Below are 20081 nucleotides of genomic sequence, written 5' to 3'. Positions count from 1 at the left end.
CACTCTGTTATACAAATTCCAGTACATGTATGGAAATTGTCCTGGAATTATCACAGAATCGTTCACTTGCTGCCCGACGTATGTGTCTTGGAAGTACTTGATGAAATCTATTAAGCCATCATCACGAGGCACTTTATCAGTCAAAATTTGCGCCATTTAATGATGAACTTCACTAGGAGGCACAAATACAAGGGCAAGTAACCTCCTCACCTTTAAAGCAAACGCAGGTTGTTGATGGTATTGCAGACTAAGCACCAAACTCTGGATTTTTCTCCAAGCTGACTGGGCTAAATGAAAACAACAGCCTGCTGTTTCTATAATAATAATACAACTACTACTTATAAACTTGTAATTTCACAATCGCTAAGTAAGAAGTAGTTGTATAGTAGTAGTATTAGCAGCAGTAGTAGTAGTAGTAGTAGTAGTAGTAGAACTATCTAATGCTACTGCACTAGTATTACTTCTACTACTACTACTACTCCTACTCCTACTCCTACTACTACTACTACTACTATACAGTTATTATTATTATTATAATTATTATTATTATTATTATTATTATTATTATTATTATTATTATCATATTTTGCTACTACTAGTACCATTTGCCACTATCCTACTACTACTACTACAACAACGACTACTACTACCACTACTACTACTACTATTACTACTACTACTACTGCTACTACTACTACTACATAGCTACATCTCAATTAGCGATTGTGAAATTATTGAAATTGAAATTGAAAGTCTATAAGTAGTAGTAGTAGTAGTAGTAGTAGTAGTAGGTGTATACACACACACACACACACACACACACACACACACACACACACACACACACACACACACACACACACGATTGTGAAATTAAAAGTTTATAAGTAGTAGTAGTAGTAGCAGAAGTAGGTGTATACACACACACACACACACACACACACACACACACACACACACACACACTACCCCGCCCATGTGGTGAGGTCAGGTCCCTGAGGAGAGGGAGTCATTAACGAGCCGAAGCACTGTCCTGCCGACGTGGTGAGGTCAGGTCCCTGAGGAGAGGGAGTCATTAACGAGCCGAAGCACTGTCCTGCCGACGTGGTGTCCGTCAGCAAAGCGGACTCTCCCCCGAGACGCTCAGACCTAGAACCGAATACTGAACACTCTCAATACGATCTTCGAAAATTCCAAAATGAAAACTTTATATTTTAGCCCTTGCTTATTTACATCTCCGTCACCTCTAGCGGGAGTTTGATCGGTTCCTGCGTGCGTGGGGGCTGCAGTAATGCACTCTGAAATACTGATGCACTAAAAACAGGTTATTCGCCTGATCCGTCACCAAGTTTTCTTCTTTAACTGATTGGCTCCAACTTCTCCGGTTGTCCGAATGTTGCTTTCCTTGCTCTCTTTTGTCCATTTTCAGGCTCGCTTTTTTTCTGGATTTTGTACTTACATGTGTTCCGCCATCCCACACCTCCAGGCCTAGCTGCACCCCCTCCCCCCCGACACACACACATCTACCCCCCTATCCCCCAGACGCCTACCCACCCACCCTCGCACTATTTGATACACTTTTCGACACGCGCCACTAACTAACGGTAAGATAACTACTAGGAGCAGAAATATTAAACATAATATAATAATAATAATAACTGTAAAATTATAATAATAACAACAACAACAGCAGCAGTTAAACGATGGGCAGGTTCAGCAAAAGGTGGGCACTAAAAAGTCATCCGGGAGACAATAATTTCATCCTTCGTCCACTCTCACACGTTCAACACTCCTGACGCTGATATGGCTTCCAGGTCAGGTCGTCTTCCCCGCCGACGAGCCCTGCAGACTAGAGACGGGCGAGGTGGGGGGCTGCTTACCGCTCACAGACTGCCCACCCGTGCTGCAGAGTTTCAGAGAGCGGCAGCCTGTCAGATGTGGATTCGAAGGGCCTACTCTAATCGTCTGTTGTCCGAAGAGTCAAGGTGAGAGGTCATGAGAGGTGTTCCGTGCATCCTCGTCCATTTCCGTATAGCCGTGTTCACACGGGACCTGACAAAACTTAGGCCAACTTTATTCAACAGTAAGCGTATATTATAGATTTTGTTTCCTCTGACTAAGAAGAAGTGGCTCCCTGGTTGACTTGGTTTGTTTACCGAGGCCAAGATACAGAAATTCTTGTTGTTTGTTTGTTTTAGAGTCAGTTCCAGAGAGAGAGAAGGAAAGAGAGAGAGAGAGAGAGAGAGAGAGAGAGAGAGAGAGAGAGAGAGAGAGAGAGAGAGAGAGAGAGAGAGAGAGAGAGAGAGAGAGAGAGAGAGAGAGAGAGAGAGAGAGAGAGAGAGAGAGAGAGAGAGAGAGAGAGAGAGAGAGAGAGAGAGAGAGATTTACATAGAAAATCAGACCACACAGACCCCATGGTCCAGACTTGGTGGTCTGTCCTTAAACCTAAGTGATTTTACATTAATCAGAAGACTCCAAAACGTTGCATTTCTACTCTAGTTGATATTAAGTTGAAGGAAGTGACGGTCGAGCTTATTTTTGAAGGAGTCAATCGTGTTACACTGGACCACTGACGGTGGAAGCTTATTCCATTCTCGCACTACAACGTTGGTGAAGAAAAATTTGGTGCAGTCTGAATTTACTTGTCTACATCTGAGTTTTACGCCATTGTTCCTCGTGCGCAAAGTGTCATCGATCATAAACAATGTTGATCTGTCTACATTCGTGAAACCATTAAGTATTTTAAAACATTCGATCAGTTTTCCTCAGGCGACGTTTCAAGAGAGAACATGTTAAGGGTAGAAAGCCTTTCTTCGTAGGATTTGTTGCGCAAGGAAGGATCATTTTCGTTGCCCGACGCTGAACACCTTCTAATTTAGCAATATCCTTTGCATGGTGGGGAGACCAAAACTGTACCGCATATTCCAAGTGGGGTCTGACTAAACTCTTGTAGAGCGGAGTATTACATCTTTATTCTTGGATAAAAAGTTTCTTTTAATGAAGCCCAACATTCTGTACGCTTTATTTGCTGCATCGATGCATTGCTGAGAGAATATGAGGTTTGACGCGAATTTGACACACAAGTCTTTGACGCATTGAACGCTTTTGAGTTTAACTCAGCGCATTTCGTATTCGAACTTCTTATTACTCGTTCCAACTTGAAGGACCTGGCATTTGTTCACGTTAAAGGGCATCTCCCATCTATCCGACCAAGTTGAAATTTTGTGCAAATCCTCTTGAGGCTTTGCCTGTCTTCGTCAGTGAGAACCGAGTTGCCAATCTTTGTGTCGTCTGCAAATTTACTAATGCGGTTATTGAGTCCAACATCCACGTCGTTGATGTAAATAATGAAGAGCACTGGGCCAAGGACCGAGCCCTGAGGGACGCCACTAGTGACAGGCGCCCACTCTGAGTTAAATCCGTCAATCACTACTCTTTGTTGTCTGTTTCTCAAACAATTCGATCCATTGGTTTACTTGACCGTCAATACCTATTTGCTTTAATTTGTATAGTAATTTATGATGCGGGACTTTATCAAACGCTTTCTGAAATCAAGATAGACTACGTCCAGTGATTTGGTTACGTCATAAACAGTGAAGAGGTCGTTATAAAAGGTTAATAGGTTTGATAGGCAGGATCTTTTGTTCGGAAGCCATGTTGTGAGTCCCCAATCAATGAGTGACTTCAAGGTAATTCACAATTTTGTCTCTAATTATGCCCTCAAGTAGCTTACCACAACCGAAGTTAGACTGTAATTACCTGGTACTTTTTGTCTCCTTTCTTGAAAATCGGTGTCACGTTAGCCTTTTTCCAATCTGAAGGACGATGCCTTGTCGCAAGGACATATTGAATACGGTTGTGAGGAGGAGAGAGAGAGAGAGAGAGAGAGAGAGAGAGAGAGAGAGAGAGAGAGAGAGAGAGAGAGAGAGAGAGAGAGAGAGAGAGAGAGAGAGAGAGAGAGAGAGAGAGAGAGAGAGAGAGAGAGAGAGAGAGAGAGAGAGAGAGAGAGAGAGAGAGAGAGAGAGAGAGAGAGAGAGAGAGAGAGAGAGAGAGAGAGAGAGAGAGAGAGAGAGAGAGAGAGAGATTTACATAGATTTACATAGAAAATCAGACCACACAGACCCCATGGTCCAGAGAGAGAGAGAGAGAGAGAGAGAGAGAGAGAGAGAGAGAGAGAGAGAGAGAGAGAGAGAGAGAGAGAACGGAATATTCCCTTATGACCTTGTGTAGTGTGTCAAGCTGTCGAAATCATAACTTTTGTTTACCTATAACAGAAGTTCCTTCCTCCCCAGACAGCACCACCGGGCCTCGGCAGGATGCTTTGGACGTTTCTCCTCCGTCAGGCTACGACACACTGAGTGAGTACCAGCAACGCGCACCGCCACCACCCACCGTTACTGTCAACATCAGACGAAATTTTTCATGTTTTGAAAATAAGCCCTTTAGACGAATAAGTGACACATGCTGCAATGAAAAATGAAAGAATTATAGTTTTTACATGTTACGTGGAGTAATGATGTGTATATTTTCCTCATGTACCATAGGGGAGTTATCTTTAAATACCTTCGACTTATTTCGTAAGCATAACGCGACATTTTCAGACTGCGGCGGGAGTGCCGTCAGGACCACTGACAGTTTTGGGGAGCATTTCAGTTCGTCGGTGTCAGGACTTAGCCGTCAGAAAAGAACAAATGTCCCGCTGCCAGAGCATAATAAGCCAACTGGAGTCGACATTCGAAAAGTTGTTGATGGACAAATCTCCGTCAGAGCTGCATGGCCGTGGATCGTGAGTTATAGAAAATTGTAAAATCTTTAAGATGTATATAAGTAGACACAAAAAGATTGGTGTTTCCATTGGTCACCAATGGAGCGTTTTTTATCACCGGTTTCTTCCACAGGCTTTGTTGGGGCAGAACGACACAGCTGGTACCAACTGGTTCTGTGGCGGCGCACTGATCAATGAGCACTGGGTTCTTTCTGCCGCCCACTGCTTCAGGGAAACGTAAGCTACTTAACAGTTTGACTTGCAGGAGTGAGTGACAAAAAAAATAATTACGCTGGGGAAACCTGGGATACACAAAATGTGGCAAACTGGATGTCACCAAGTCCAGTGCAACGGCTAATGGGTCCTAACCACCACAGGCTAATGCTTTGGAAATATGCTCCGAGGCCACGCGCAACTATCAAGTACGCCCCCATTATATATATATATATATATATATATATATATATATATATATATATATATATATATATATATATATATATATATATATATATATATATATATATATATATATATATATATATATATATATATATATATATATATATATATATATATATATATATATATATATATATATATATATATATATATATATATATATATATATATATATATATATATATATATATATATATATATATATATATATATATATATATATATATATATATATATATATATATATATATATATATATATATATATATATATATATATATATATATATATATATATATATATATATGAGGAACCGCAGACCTCCACTACCTTGAAAAGACAGAGACGATGAACGGACGGAGGAAGCGCCTGGAGTGTTATGTGTGTAACAACACAACAAGACGACCAAGAAAGCGCATTCGTGTCGTCTTCAAATGGCACGGATGCAACACTCCCTTGTGCGTGGGGGAGTGTTTTAGAGACTATCACAGTCTTCAAAACTTCTGATTTGAAATAAAATAAGGTATCAGGTAGATAATAGTAGTAGTAGTAGTAGTAGTAGTAGTAATTTACTACTACTACTACTACTACTACTTTTACTACTACTACAACTACTACTACTACTACTACTACTACTACCGTTACTACTAGTAACACTACAAATACCACTACTATTTCCATTATATATCTCATATTGTTATGATGGCCGTTCATAGTCTTACAGGGTTGTCAGAGTGGCATATCACCCTCAGAGTTCCACAAAGGATCTGCTGAGGGGGGGGTTAAAACCACCAACCCCCCTTAGATCCGCCACTGCATATATATATATATATATATATATATATATATATATATATATATATATATATATATAACATAATTATCAAAATATTTTATTCTAAGGCAACAAAACCTTTCCATCATCGCAGCAAGGCCGATGTGGTGCGTCTCGGCGAACACGATTATACACGATACAATGACGGGGCTTCACACGTGGATTTCGGTGTCCTCAATTTGATATATTACCCAGACTACAAACCTGCAGAGGCATACCACGACCTGGCACTTCTCAAGCTTGACTCAAAGGTCAAGTTACAGGTAAGCCTAACACTGCACATTCCAGTAAACATACTTGAATCACTCATTATTGAATTCATGATTTACCCTCGTGTTAAAACAAAATTAACTTTGCCTTTATAAAAGAAATAATAAGTCCTAGCTTTTGTTTTCCTATAATTACAATATTTATTTCCATTACTTATTTCCTTCAGAGCTTTATTCGCCCAGTTTGTCTTCCGTTTGGAAAAAGGATCGAGGAAAATATGACTGATGCTGTGGCAACGGTTGCTGGATGGGGGAATACCTTGAATGGTTAGTAGGAATTCGACAACTAGGTACTGTATGTGTGTGTGTGTGTGTGTGTGTGTATATATATATACATATACATCTATATATATATATATATATATATATATATATATATATATATATATATATATATATAAATATATATATATGTACACACACACACACACACACACACACACACACACACGGCCCGGTAGCTCAGTGGATAGAGCGTCTGCCTCACAACCAGAAGGACCGGGGTTCGATTCCCCAGCCGGGTGAGGATAAGTTGGATTTATCTTCCTTCACGTGTAGCCCCTGTTCACCTAGCAGTGAGTAGGTACGTGACGTACGGCGAGGAGTTGTGACCTCGTTGTCGCGGTGTGTTGTGTGTGAGTGGTCTCCATCCTACCGAAAGATCGGTACTATGAGCTATGAGCTCTACCGTAGGGGAACGGCTGGCTGTCTCGAAAAAGACCTGCAGCAGACAAAGAGGTGAATTACACACACACACACAAAAAAAATAAAAATAAAACTGGCTACTCCTCTGAATGATTATTGCATTATGTTGAAAACCGTACTTTCACAAGTTTAGTTCAACCTCTTGCTTTCTTCTCTCATCTCCCAACAGGCGGCTTCCCGAGTTCGGTCTTGATGGAGGCAAACGTGCAGGTGTTTCCTTCCTCCAGGTGTGACCGCAGCTACTCCACCATCCCCGAGTATCCGACCCAGTGGCCCCGCGGCATTGGGGACGAGACGCTGTGTGCGGGAGACCTCGTGGGAAATAAAGACGCCTGTCAGGTGAGCGACGTTGATTGCCTTATAAACTACATCTCCTTTGACACTTTACTTTGCACATAACGAGCCGATACATTCATGTGTTGGGAAGTAACACTGAAAAAAAAAACATAAAACATTGAACTTATGTTTTAAGGAGACTTCTATAAAGGAAAGAAAAGCAAGCAAAATCTGAGTAACATGAATCAGTAAGACTATTAGCTATTTTTCCCTGCTCAGGGTGACTCCGGCGGGCCCTTGGTGTCAAAAGACGACCGCGGACGCTTTGTGCTGGCGGGCATCGTGTCGCGAGGTTTCGGCTGCGGCCACAAGGACTACCCTGGCCTGTACGCCTGGATCAAGAAGGTCGTGTTCAGTACCCAGTGACCAACGTTCTAATACGAGAACTAGGAATGAAATAACTTGTCAGTTGAGGCAAATAACTTGTCAGTTGAGGCATCAGGGTCAGAGGTGTATAGTGGTAGCGGCATTGTCTGACCGGGTGGGGCTATACAAAAAATATTCTCTTTTAGTCAGTCCACAATATTGTTCCTAAACTCTTTACATCTCTGCCTATAAACCTTCATATTTCTTTCCTGACCAAAGTACGCTCACATACAGTCTGTGTCAAAGAAGGTGCCGCTGTAAGCCTTCACACTGCTGTCCTATACCTTATACTCTTGTCTTTATAAGGCCTTTGAAACAGTCCTACACAAAAACATGTCAGTCGAACATCTATTAACCTTTCTGATCGCCATTATGGATTTCACAAGGCGAGTTCTACAGGTGATCTTGCTGTCCTTACTCAGTCTTGGAAATCTTGTCTTCGGCACCTTTGTTTGACGAATTACCTTCCTTCAGATTCTCTCTGTACTTTCATTTCCAGTTTCGTTTTAAGTAGATCTATTTATGCAGTTGCAAATGGTCACTGTTATACAAATAAACCTATCATCAGGGGTTTCTGTTATTCACTAATAATCTTTGCAAAACTAAAGGTTCTATGTACTCTTATGCCTATGACTATGCCGACGGTTTTTCCCAATCATTCAACAATAGACCACCGCAGCAGGAATCAAACAATTCAATACTGGATGCTGTTGAACACTTAACCTCTAATCTTGCCATTGTTTCTGAATGTGTCGGGAGGAGCTTAACCCTTACAATGCCTTAGAAACTCAATCTCGCCAACTGACAAGTCGACACAACCTTTCAGACATCTATCATATATTCTTCAATAACACACTGTTGTCCCCTTCTTAATATTAAAATATTCTTCGCTTGTCCGTACCTCAAAATCTCAACAGGAAACTTCCCATCTCATTTGTCAATAAACCAGATCTATCGAATTTTACAGGTTTGTATCTTGATGCGATTTATGGCAATGCACAATGGACTAACCAGCCTACAGTGACTCAGCAAAAACAAGGTCGGTGTAACTGGTATTGCTAATAGATGATCCATAATGACTTTTTATTTTTATTTTTTATTTTTTTTACGTCGTTGCCTGTTGCGCCGGTAGGCATCTTCCTGGTGGGGCCTGATGGTCGGCCCAAGGTTTCTTCCAGGTGGGGCCTGATGGTCGGCCCAGCCCGTTCTGGCGCAGGCGAGTGTTTATAGTGGCGCCATCTTGCATTGGCTCATGCTGCCCCCCGGAACTCGTTCTTGATTCGCTTGGACGGCTTCCTCTAGTGTCCGGGTTGATGGGTGGTCTTCAGGACAGCATGTGGGTAGTTTTAAGCCACTCGGCGGTGACTGAAAAATCCGAGTGGTAGCGTGGGGATTCGAACCCGCGTCGTCCATCACGCGGTGAATGTGGGCCCAGTACGCTACCAGTTCGGCCACCGCCTACCACTCTGCCTAATGTCCAGACCATACCAGTGTTGAAAAAATATAGGACTAGGGGACAGCCCTGCCTCACTCCCGTGTTGAAGGGAAAGAAGCAGGTTAAGCCCCTCCAATAAACATTCGACACAGCGTTCTCAGTCCTCAGTACAGAAGAGTTAATAGATTAAAAAACCTTTCCAGAAATGCCACGCAGTTACAGATGCCAAGGTGCCAAACAATCTACTAAATCAAACACCTTTTTGAGATCGCCAGAGTCTACAAGCTTCTTTCGAAACTCAATCGGCGCTCCGGCAGCAGTGCCCGCACTAGTAGTTATAATAATAATTATGGCAGAATTAGACGTAATAGAAGTAATGGTGTTGCTGGTGTAGTAGTTAATTATTATCATCATTATCATTATCATTATCATCATCATCATCATCATCATTATTATTATTATTATTATTATTATTATTATTATTATTATTATTATTATTATTATTATTATTATTATTATTATTATTTGTAATATTAACAGCAGTAGTAGTAGTACACAATCTGTTCAGCAGAGCTGTATGTACCCCCCCACCCCCCCCACCCCCACCACACACAAATAAGATGCATACGCCATAGTCCATACGGAGCCGGACAAGACCTCTGCATATGGACAGAATCTGAGGGAGAAGATAACTGGCGGAGAAGATACATGACTACCACTACTACTCCTATTACTACTACTACTACTACTACTACTACTACTACTACTACTACTATTACTACTACTACTACTACTACTACGACGACGACGACGACGACGAAAATGACGTCGGATTCTAGTGCTATTACTACTACTATTAATCATGATGATACGATTTCTACTACTATTACTACTACTATTACTACTACTACTACTACTATTATTACTACTACTACTACTACTGCTACTACTACTACTTACTACTAAATAATAATAATAATAATAATAATAATAATAATAATAATAATAATAATAATAATAATAATAATAATAATAATAATAATAATAATAATAATAATAATTACAATACTATTACTGCTACTACTAATAATAACAATATTACAAATAATAATGTTGCTGTTACTGCAGTTGATATCTGTCTATACAGTGTAAGAAGGTAACCTTAGCCTGTGATCCTGGAGAGCGGAAGAGGACGTCGGGTGCCAGGTGATCATGAAGAGCAAAATCTGCTGAGGTGACAGGCAGGATAAAACACTTGAGAGAACGAGTCATTTTCTCTCTTACTCTTTTTGCTATTACAACAGCAATGGAATGGCTCTGTCACTGGAGTACCAAACATATTATGCAACACTGCTGGGTAGTAATGGCAAAACTGCAAGCCTGAGTAAATGAAAGTTGCCTGGGAAGATACCAGTGGCGATTCAGCCTGCGTCGTGTTAGGATGCAGGAGGGGTGCGCGCTGCCCCTTGCGCCGGAGTGACCCTGATCCCTGTGGTAACTTGGCAATTTCGTTGGCACGCAGTAGAGGTCGTTGGGAGTCGAGGTGCAGCTTTCGCTCTGACGTGACTCTTACCTCTCGGTTGTTTCCTCCCTCAGCGTGACTTTAGTCCAAGCCCGTCAGCGAACTTGAGGTAGAGGTAAAGTTGGTGGCACACGCTATAGCTGCGCGTGGCCTCTGTGCTCATCTCCGCCGCAGTTTGAGGTGCACGGTTAAATATGCATGAATCAGGGAGGATTGGGAAGAACATGAATTTTTACAAGGTCATTAAACGATGTTGGTATATCGTTAAATTGTACTACTGAAAAAAAAAGGTTGCTCAACTACTAATAAAATATAATATAAAGATCTGCAGGTTCCATTAATAAAGCTTGTTCACTGCATATCCCCGACCATCAAACGACGAAATGAAAACAAAACTGCGAAAACTGCCTTGAAAGAGATATACGATAAGACATAATAGTGCAAACGGAGAATCAGAACCTAACAGCTGCTTCCCTTAATCAACGCAGAAATAATCTTTAGAGGGGGCTCTTAGTGGACGACCTCCCCCCCCCCCCCCCACCCTTGCAATCGGCTCTTTGTGAGTATAAAAGACTGAATCAGTGACACGAGTTCTGCAGGTGGCCGTGTAGCAAAACAACTGATCAACGCAACAACAGGCAAGGCAACCAACCAACCTTATAATACCGAGGAAGGGAATTTACCGAGCGGGGAAATCCAGTCCTTCATCCGCCGACTATCCTACTTACCTGAGCTGCGGATTTCCCATGCTTATGTAACGAGAGAGAGAGAGAGAGAGAGAGAGAGAGAGAGAGAGAGAGAGAGAGAGAGAGAGAGAGAGAGAGAGAGAGAGAGAGAGAGAGAGAGAGAGAGAGAGAGAGAGAGAGAGAGAGAGAGAGAGAGAGAGCGCACAGTTGCTAATTTCTTAGTGTCATTTTCCCGTTCTTAGCTGCACAGCTCTGCAAAAAATACATTTCTCTTATTAGTCAGAAGCACCAGTATCGTTTCTTCTTTATCCCCCATATACATATTGCCCAAATTTCATCACGATCATACGAAGTAGGAAAAGCATTGAAGGAAACGCCCACAAACTTATCGCAAGATCTCACAGGTCAAGGAACGACAATTTCCAGCCAAGCCAGATCGTTCAGTGTGGTGCTGGACGCTGTGCGGAGGAGACGTCATGGCGTTCTCCAACAGAGTGAACGGCTCCCTGGCTTTCCTGTGTTTGCTGATTCTGGCACCCATAGGAAAACGAGCGACTGCGTTGGGTAGGTGGACGTGTTCTTTACTTGAGTGTTATGGGTCTCCTTAATTCCACATCAGGCAGGGATAGGGAGTGTGATCGAAAGTGCTGCTTATGTATGATTTGACTCCTTGATGGTGTGATGATCTGCTTTATGTTTCCATTTCCATGTCCTTCAAATACTAGGAGATATAGAGAGTCCTTATGTGTGTGTGTGTGTGTGTAATTCACCTCTTGGTCTGCTGCTGGTCTCTCTCGAGACAGCCAGCCGTTCCCCTACGGAAGAGCACAGAGCTCGTAGTACCGATCTTTGGGTAAAACTGAAACCACTCACACACAACACACCGCGACAACGAGGTCACAACTCCTTGCCTGACGTCGCGTACGAACAGGGGCTACACGTGAAAGAAAATAAACCCAACTTATCTTCACCCGGCCGGGGAACTGAAACCCGGTCCTTCTGGTTGTGAGCCAGACGCTCTACCCAAGAGCTACCGGGCCGTGTGTGTGTGTGTGTGTGTGTGGGTGGGTGGGTGGGTGGGCGTGTGTGTGTGTGTGTGTGTGTGTGTGGGTGAGTGGGTGGGTGGGTGGATGGGTGAGCGTGTGTGTGTGTGTGTGTGTATGTGTGTGTGTTCCAGCAGCAGCAGCAGCAGCAGCAGCAGCTGCTACACACACACACACACACTACCCCGCTCAGGTGGTGAGGTCAGGTCCCTGAGGAGAGGGAGTCATTAATGAGCCGAAGCACTGTCCTGCCGACGTGGTGTCCGCCAGCAAAGCGGACTCTGTGTCCCCCGAGACGCTCAGACCTAGAACCGAATATTGAACACTCTCAATACGATCTTCGAAAATTCCAAAATGAAAACTTAGTATTTTAGCCCTTGCTTATTTACATCTCCGTCAACTCTAGCGGGAGTTTGATCGGTTCCTGCGTGCGTGGGGGCTGCAGTAATGCACTCTGAAATACTGATGCACTAAAAACAGGTTATTCGCCTGATCCGTCACCAAGTTTCCTTCTTTAACTGATTGGCTCCAACTTCTCCGGTTGTCCGAATGTTGCTTTCCTTGCTCTCTTTTGTCCATTTTCAGGCTCGCTTTTTTTCTGGATTTTGTACTTACATGTGTTCCGCCATCCCACACCTCCAGGCCTAGCTGCACCCCCTCCCCCCCGACACACACACATCTACCCCCTACCCCCCTGACGCCTACCCACCCACCCTCGCACTATTTGACACACTTTTCGACACGCGCCACTAACTAACGGTAAGATAACTACTAGGAGCAGAAATATTAATCATAATATAATAATAATAATAACTGTAAAATTATAATAATAACAACAACAACAGCAGCAGTTAAACGATGGGCAGGTTCAGCAAAAGGTGGGCACTAAAAAGTCATCCGGGAGACAATAATTTCATCCTTCGTCCACTCTCACACGTTCAACACTACTGACGCTGATATGGTTTCCAGGTCAGGTCGTCTTCCCCGCCGACGAGCCCTGCAGACTAGAGACGGGCGAGGTGGGGGGCTGCTTACCGCTCACAGACTGCCCACCCGTGCTGCAGAGTTTCAGAGAGCGGCAGCCTGTCAGATGTGGATTCGAAGGGTCTACTCTAATCGTCTGTTGTCCGAAGAGTCAAGGTGAGAGGTCATGAGAGGTGTTCCGTGCATCCTCGTCCATTTCCGTGTAGCAGCGTTCACACGGGAACTGCAGGACAAAACTTAGGCCAACTTTATTCAACAGTAAGCGTATATTATAGTTTTTGTTTCCTCTTACTAAGAGGAAGTGGCTCCCTGGTTGACTTGGTTTGTTTACCGAGGCCAAGATACAGAAATTCTTGTTGCTTGTTTGTTTTCAGTCAGTTCCACAGTTGACCCCCTCCCCCCTAAATACGCTATATGCACACAAAAAAAGCCAGAGAGAGAGAGAGAGAGAGAGAGAGAGAGAGAGAGAGAGAGAGAGAGAGAGAGAGAGAGAGAGAGAGAGAGAGAGAGAGAGAGAGAGAGAGAGAGAGAGAGAGAGAGAGAGAGAGAGAGAGAGAGAGAGAGAGAGAGAGAGAGAGAGAGAGAGAGAGAGAGAGAGAGAGAGAGAGAGAGAGAGAGAGAGAGAGAGAGAGAGAGAGAGAGAGAGAGAGAGAGAGAGAGAGAGAGAGAGAGAGAGAGAGAGAGAGAGAGAGAGAGAGAGAGAGAGAGAGAGAGAGAGAGAGAGAGAGAGAGAGAGAGAGAGAGAGAGAGAGAGAGAGAGAGAGAGAGAGAGAGAGAGAGAGAGAGAGAGAGAGAGAGAGAGAGAGAGAGAGAGAGAGAGTAAGGAATAATACCTTATGACCTTGTGTAGTGTGTCAAGCTGTCGAAATCATAACTTTTGTTTACCTATAACCGAAGTTCCTTCCTCCCCAGACAGCACCACCGGGCCTCGGCAGGATGCTTTGGACGTTTCTCCCCCGTCAGGCTACGACACACTGAGTGAGTACCAGCAACGCGCACCGCCACCACCCACCGTTACTGTCAACATTAGACGACCTTTTTCAGCTTTTGAAAATATGCCCTTCAGGCGAAGAACTGACACATACTGCAAGGAAAAAAGAAAGAATTATAGTTTTTATATGTTACGTGGTGCAATGATGTGTATATTTTCCTCATGGACCAGAGTGGAGTTATCTTTAAATGCCTTCGACTTACTAAATAAGAATGACGGGACTTTTCCAGACTGCGGCAGGAGTGCGGTCAGGAGATTTAAGCAGCCTGTCAGTTCGCTGGGGTTAGAACTCAGCCGTAAGAAAAGAACGAATGTCCCGCTGCCAGAGCATAATAAGCCAATTGGAGTCAACAAGCGATCAATTGTTGATGGAGTAATCTCCGTCAGAGCGGCGTGGCCGTGGATCGTGAGTTATAGAAAATTATAAAATCTCTAAGATGTATATAAGTAGACGCAGAAACACTGGTGTTGCCATTGGTCACCAACGGAACGTTTTTTATCACCGGGTTCTTCCACAGGCTTTGTTGGGGCAGAAACAAACAGCTGGCACCAACTGGTTCTGTGGCGGAGCACTGATCAATGAGCACTGGGTTCTTTCTGCCGCCCACTGCTTCAAGGAAAAGTAAGCTACTTAACAGTTTGACTTGCAGGAGTGAGTGAAATTTTTTTCATTATGCCTGGGGAAACCTGGGATAGACAAAATGTGGCAAACTGGATGTCACCAAGTCCAGTGCACGGATAATGGGTCCTACCCACCACAGACTCAAGGGTAATTCGTAGGAAATAAGCTCCGAGACCACGCGCAACTATCGAGATTACGCCCTAATTATATATATATATATATATATATATATATATATATATATATATATATATATATATATATATATATATATATATATATATATATATATGTATATATATATATATATATATATATATATATATATATATATATATATATATATATATATATATATATATATATATATATATATATATATATATATATATATATATATATATATATATATATATATATATATATATATATATATATATATATATATATATATATATATATATATATATATATATATATATATATATATATATATATATATATATATATATATATATATTTAGATACAGATAAATAGATAAATATTTAGATACAGATAAATAGATATATACACACATACATACATACATACATACATACATACATACGGTGGCCGAAATGATAGCGTACTGGACCCACATTCGCCGCGTGATGGACGACGCGGGTTCGAATCCTCACGCTACCACTCGGATTTTTCAGTCACCGCCGAGTGGCTTAAAACTACACACATGCTGTCCTGAAGACCACCCATCAACCCGGACTCTAGAGGAAGCCGTCCAAGCGAATCAAGAACGAGTTCCGGGGGGCAGCATGAGCCAATGCAAGATGGCGCCACTATAAACACCTGCCTGCGCCAGAACGGCTGGGCCGACCATCAGGCCCCACCTGGATATATATATATATATATATATATATATATATATATATATATATATATATATATGTATATATATATATATATATATATATATATATATATATATATATATATATATATATATATATATATATATATATATATATATATATATATATATATATATATATATATATATATATATATATATATATATATATATATATATATATATATATATATATATATATATATATATATATATATATATATATATATATATATATATATATATATATATATATATATATATATATATATATATATATATATATATATATATATATATATATATATATATATATATATATATATATATATATATATATATATATATATATATATATATATAACGGCACTGTGTTCAGGAGGACGCGAGTTCAATCGCCTGGTGCCACCAAGCTGGGATTTTTCAGCCGCCGAGTGGCTTAAAACTACCCACATGCTGTCCTGAAGACCACCTATCAACCCGGACTCTAGATCCTAGGATCAAAGATGAGCTCTGGGAGGGCAGCATGAGCCAATGCAAGATGGCGCCACCATAAACACTCGCCTGCGCCAGAACGGGCTGGGCCGACCATCAGGACCCACCGGAAAGAAGCCTTGACCGACCATCAGGATCCACTGAAGAAGCCTACTGGCGCAATAGGCCACAATGTAAAAAAAAAAAATATATATAGATATATATATATATATATATATATATATATATATATATATATATATATATATATATATATATATATATATATATATATATATATATATATATATATATATATATATATATATATATATATATATATATATATATATATATATATATATATATATAACATAATTATCAAAATATTTTATTCTAAGGCAACAAAACCTTTCCATCATCGCAGCAAGGCCGATGTGGTGCGTCTTGGCGAACACGATTATGCACGCGTCAACGACGGGGCTTCACACGTGGATTTCGGTGTCCTCGATTTGGTATATTACCCAGACTACAAACCTGCAGAGGCATACCACGACCTGGCACTTCTCAAGCTTGACTCAAAGGTCAAGTTACAGGTAAGCCTAACACTGCACATTCCAGTAAACATACTTGAATCACTCAGTATCGAATTCATGATTTACTCTCGTGTTAAAACAAAATGAACTTTGCCTTTATAAAAGAAATAACAAGTTCTAGCTTTTGTTTTCCTATAATTGCAATATTTATTTAATTTACTTATTTCCTTCAGAGCTTTATTCGCCCAGTTTGTCTTCCGTTTGGAAAAAAGATCGAGGAGAATTTAATTGATGCTGTGGCAACGGTTGCTGGGTGGGGGAATACCTTGAATGGTTAGTAGGAATTCGACAACTAGGTACTGTATGTACATATGTAATGTTATATATATGTGTATATATATATATATATATATATATATATATATATATATATATATATATATATATATATATATATATATATATATATATATATATATATATATATATATATATATATACACACACACACAGTGGAACCTCGGTTTTTGTGATGAATCCGTTCGAAAAAGTTTGACGAAAACCAACTGTACGAAAACTGAAGCAATATTTCCCATAAGAAATAATGTAAATCGAATTAATCCGTTCCAGACAACCAATAATATTAACAAAAAATACATTTTATAGAGAATAACTATAGTTTTAGATACAGAAAACAATGAGAAATAGATATAAATGGCTAATGAAATGGATAAATGATCATTTAACATGACTTTTACCTTTATTGAACACTCTTGTTGGTGTATGGAAGACGGCAAGGAGGGGAGAGGAAGGAGGAGAGGATATTATTTGCAAGGGGAATCCCCCTCCATTTTCAGGTATCAAGGCGTTATCTGGGTTTACTTCCCTGTCGCTTGAACACCAAAATCATATAAACGTGTATGTATCTGTAATTTTTTCCTCCTATTCGCGTCAAGGTGGACTGAAATTCACGTATTTTACGCCAATGAGAATATACTAGCACTTCATCGTGCATAAATAACGATATAATTCCTAATTATGTCCCAAGTGAAAGGTTCAAGGGAGGTCTGGTGATACCTCTGAAATGCTAAGTTTTCCTTCGAAGATGATGTTAGGAGACGAGCATACGGCTGTGCGTCACGAACGCATGGGATACTTCGTGTTGGGGCTCGATTCCGGGAAAGGAGTGGTCGAGTCACGCGGGCAGGCGGACGAGTTTGGTACGGACCATTTTGAACTGCACGAAAACCGAGCGGATGTACGAAAACTGGGAAAAAAATTCGACGAAAACACTCGTCGAAAACCCAACCGTACGAAAACTAGGGCATACGAAAACCGAGGTTTGACTGTATATATATGCGTGTGTGTGTGTATGTGTGTATGTGTGTGTGTGTTTGTGTACTGTACACACACAAAAAAAACTGGCTACTCCTCTGAATGATTATTTTGTCATGTTGAAAACCGTACTTTCACAAGTTTAGTTCAACCTCTTGCTTTCTTCTCTCATCTCCCAACAGGCGGCTTCCCGAGTTCGGTCTTGATGGAGGCAAACGTGCAGGTGTTTCCTTCCTCCAGGTGTGACCGCAGCTACTCCACCATCCCCGAGTATCCGACCCAGTGGCCCCGCGGCATTGGAGACGAGACGCTGTGTGCGGGAGACCTCGTGGGAAATAAAGACGCCTGTCAGGTGAGCGACGTTGATTGCCTTATAAACTACATCTCGTTTGACACTTTACTTTGCACATAACGAGCCGATACATTCATGTGTTGGGAAGTAACACTAAAAAAACAATAACGTTGAACTTACGTTTTAAGGAGACTTTTATAAAGAGAAGAAAAGCAAGCAAAATCTGAGTAATATGAATTGGAAAGACAAAAAGCTATTTTTCCCTGCTCAGGGTGACTCCGGCGGGCCCTTGGTATCAAAAGACAACCGGGGACGCTTTGTGCTAGCGGGCATCGTGTCGCGAGGTTTCGGCTGCGGCCACAGGGACTACCCTGGCCTGTACGCCAACATGCGCCACTCTCCCTACCTCGCCTGGATCAAGAAGGTCGTGTTCAGCACCCAGTGACCAACGTTCTAATACGAAAACTAGGAATGAAATAACTTGCCAGTTGAGGTATCAAGGTCAGAGGTGTATAGTGGTAGCGGCATTGTCTGACCGGGTGGGGCTTAATATAATGGCAGATTGTCTCAAGCCATACATAAAAATAAACTCTTTTAGTCAGTCTCCAATATTGTTCCTAAACTGTGCTTCCGTGTCGTCAAACTCTTTACATCTCTGTCTCTCAACCTTCATATTTCTTTCCTGACCAAAGTACGCTCACATACAGCCAGTACCAAAGAAGGTGCCGCTGTAAGCCTTTACACTGGCGTCCTATACTTTTATACTCTTGTCTTAATTAATAAGACCTTTGAAACAGTCCTACACAAAAACATGTCAGTCGAACAACTTTTAACCTTTCTGATCGCCATTACGGATTCCACAAGGCGAGTTCTACAGGTGATCGTACTGTCCTTACTCAATCTTGGGAACCTTGTCTTCGGCACCTTTGTTTGACGAATTACCTTCCTTCAGATTCTCTCTGCTTCGTTTTAAGTGGATCTATTTATGCAGTTGCAAATGGTCACTGTTATAAAAATAAACCTATCATCAGGAGTTTCTGTTATTCACTGATGATCTTTGCAAAACTAAAAGTTCTGTGTATTCTTATGCCGATGACTATGCCGACGGTTTTTCCCAATCATTCAGCATTAGACCACCGCAGCAGGAATCACACAATTAAATACTGGATGCTGCTGAACACTTAACCTCTAACCCTGCCATTGTTTCTGAATGTGTCGGGAGGAGCTTAACCCTTACAATGCCTTTGAAACTTAATCTCGCCATCTGACAAGTCGACACAATCTTTCAGACATCTGTCATATATTCTTCAAAAACACACTGTTGTCCCCTTCTTAATATTAAAACCTTCTTTGTTGATCAACTTGCTTGATCAACTGGAAACTTCCCATCTCAGCTATCAATGAACCAAATTTCTCGAGTTTTACAGGTTTGTATCGTGTCAGGTATTTTTTTCACGCTTCCCCTTGATGCGACTAAGAGTAATGCACAATGGACTAACCTGCCTCCAGTGACAGCCA

The 20081-nt window shown here is 41.3% G+C and overlaps 1 protein-coding gene across 5 annotated transcripts in view; it reads left to right on the top strand.

Annotated features, from left to right (window-relative positions):
- LOC126995453 (venom protease-like) overlaps positions 1 to 19166 on the top strand; it is a 20986-nt gene extending 1820 nt beyond the window's left edge. The window contains exons 2-10 of one of the 5 annotated variants that reach the window (XM_050855006.1): positions 1815 to 1985; positions 4293 to 4358; positions 4602 to 4786; positions 4899 to 5002; positions 6157 to 6325; positions 6499 to 6598; positions 7206 to 7375; positions 7592 to 7664; positions 18908 to 19166. In XM_050855006.1, coding sequence (XP_050710963.1) covers positions 1815 to 1985; positions 4293 to 4358; positions 4602 to 4786; positions 4899 to 5002; positions 6157 to 6325; positions 6499 to 6598; positions 7206 to 7375; positions 7592 to 7664; positions 18908 to 19008 — 1139 coding nt within the window. In that variant the 3' untranslated portion in view covers positions 19009 to 19166. Of the gene's footprint in view, positions 1 to 1814; positions 1986 to 4292; positions 4359 to 4601; positions 4787 to 4898; positions 5003 to 6156; positions 6326 to 6498; positions 6599 to 7205; positions 7376 to 7591; positions 7665 to 11570; positions 11946 to 13393; positions 13565 to 14320; positions 14387 to 14629; positions 14806 to 14917; positions 15022 to 16827; positions 16997 to 17169; positions 17270 to 18453; positions 18624 to 18834 lie in introns of those variants that run through there. The other 4 variants (XM_050855007.1, XM_050855005.1, XM_050855008.1 and 1 more) reach the window with 4 other exon arrangements.
- Positions 19167 to 20081: the final 915 nt, after the last annotated feature.

Source organism: Eriocheir sinensis, chromosome 8 (genome assembly GCF_024679095.1).
Source record: "Eriocheir sinensis breed Jianghai 21 chromosome 8, ASM2467909v1, whole genome shotgun sequence".
In the NCBI taxonomy this organism is placed as follows: domain Eukaryota; kingdom Metazoa; phylum Arthropoda; class Malacostraca; order Decapoda; family Varunidae; genus Eriocheir; species Eriocheir sinensis.
Note: the sequence above shows the minus strand (reverse complement) of the source record. Positions and strands in the feature narration are given on the sequence as shown.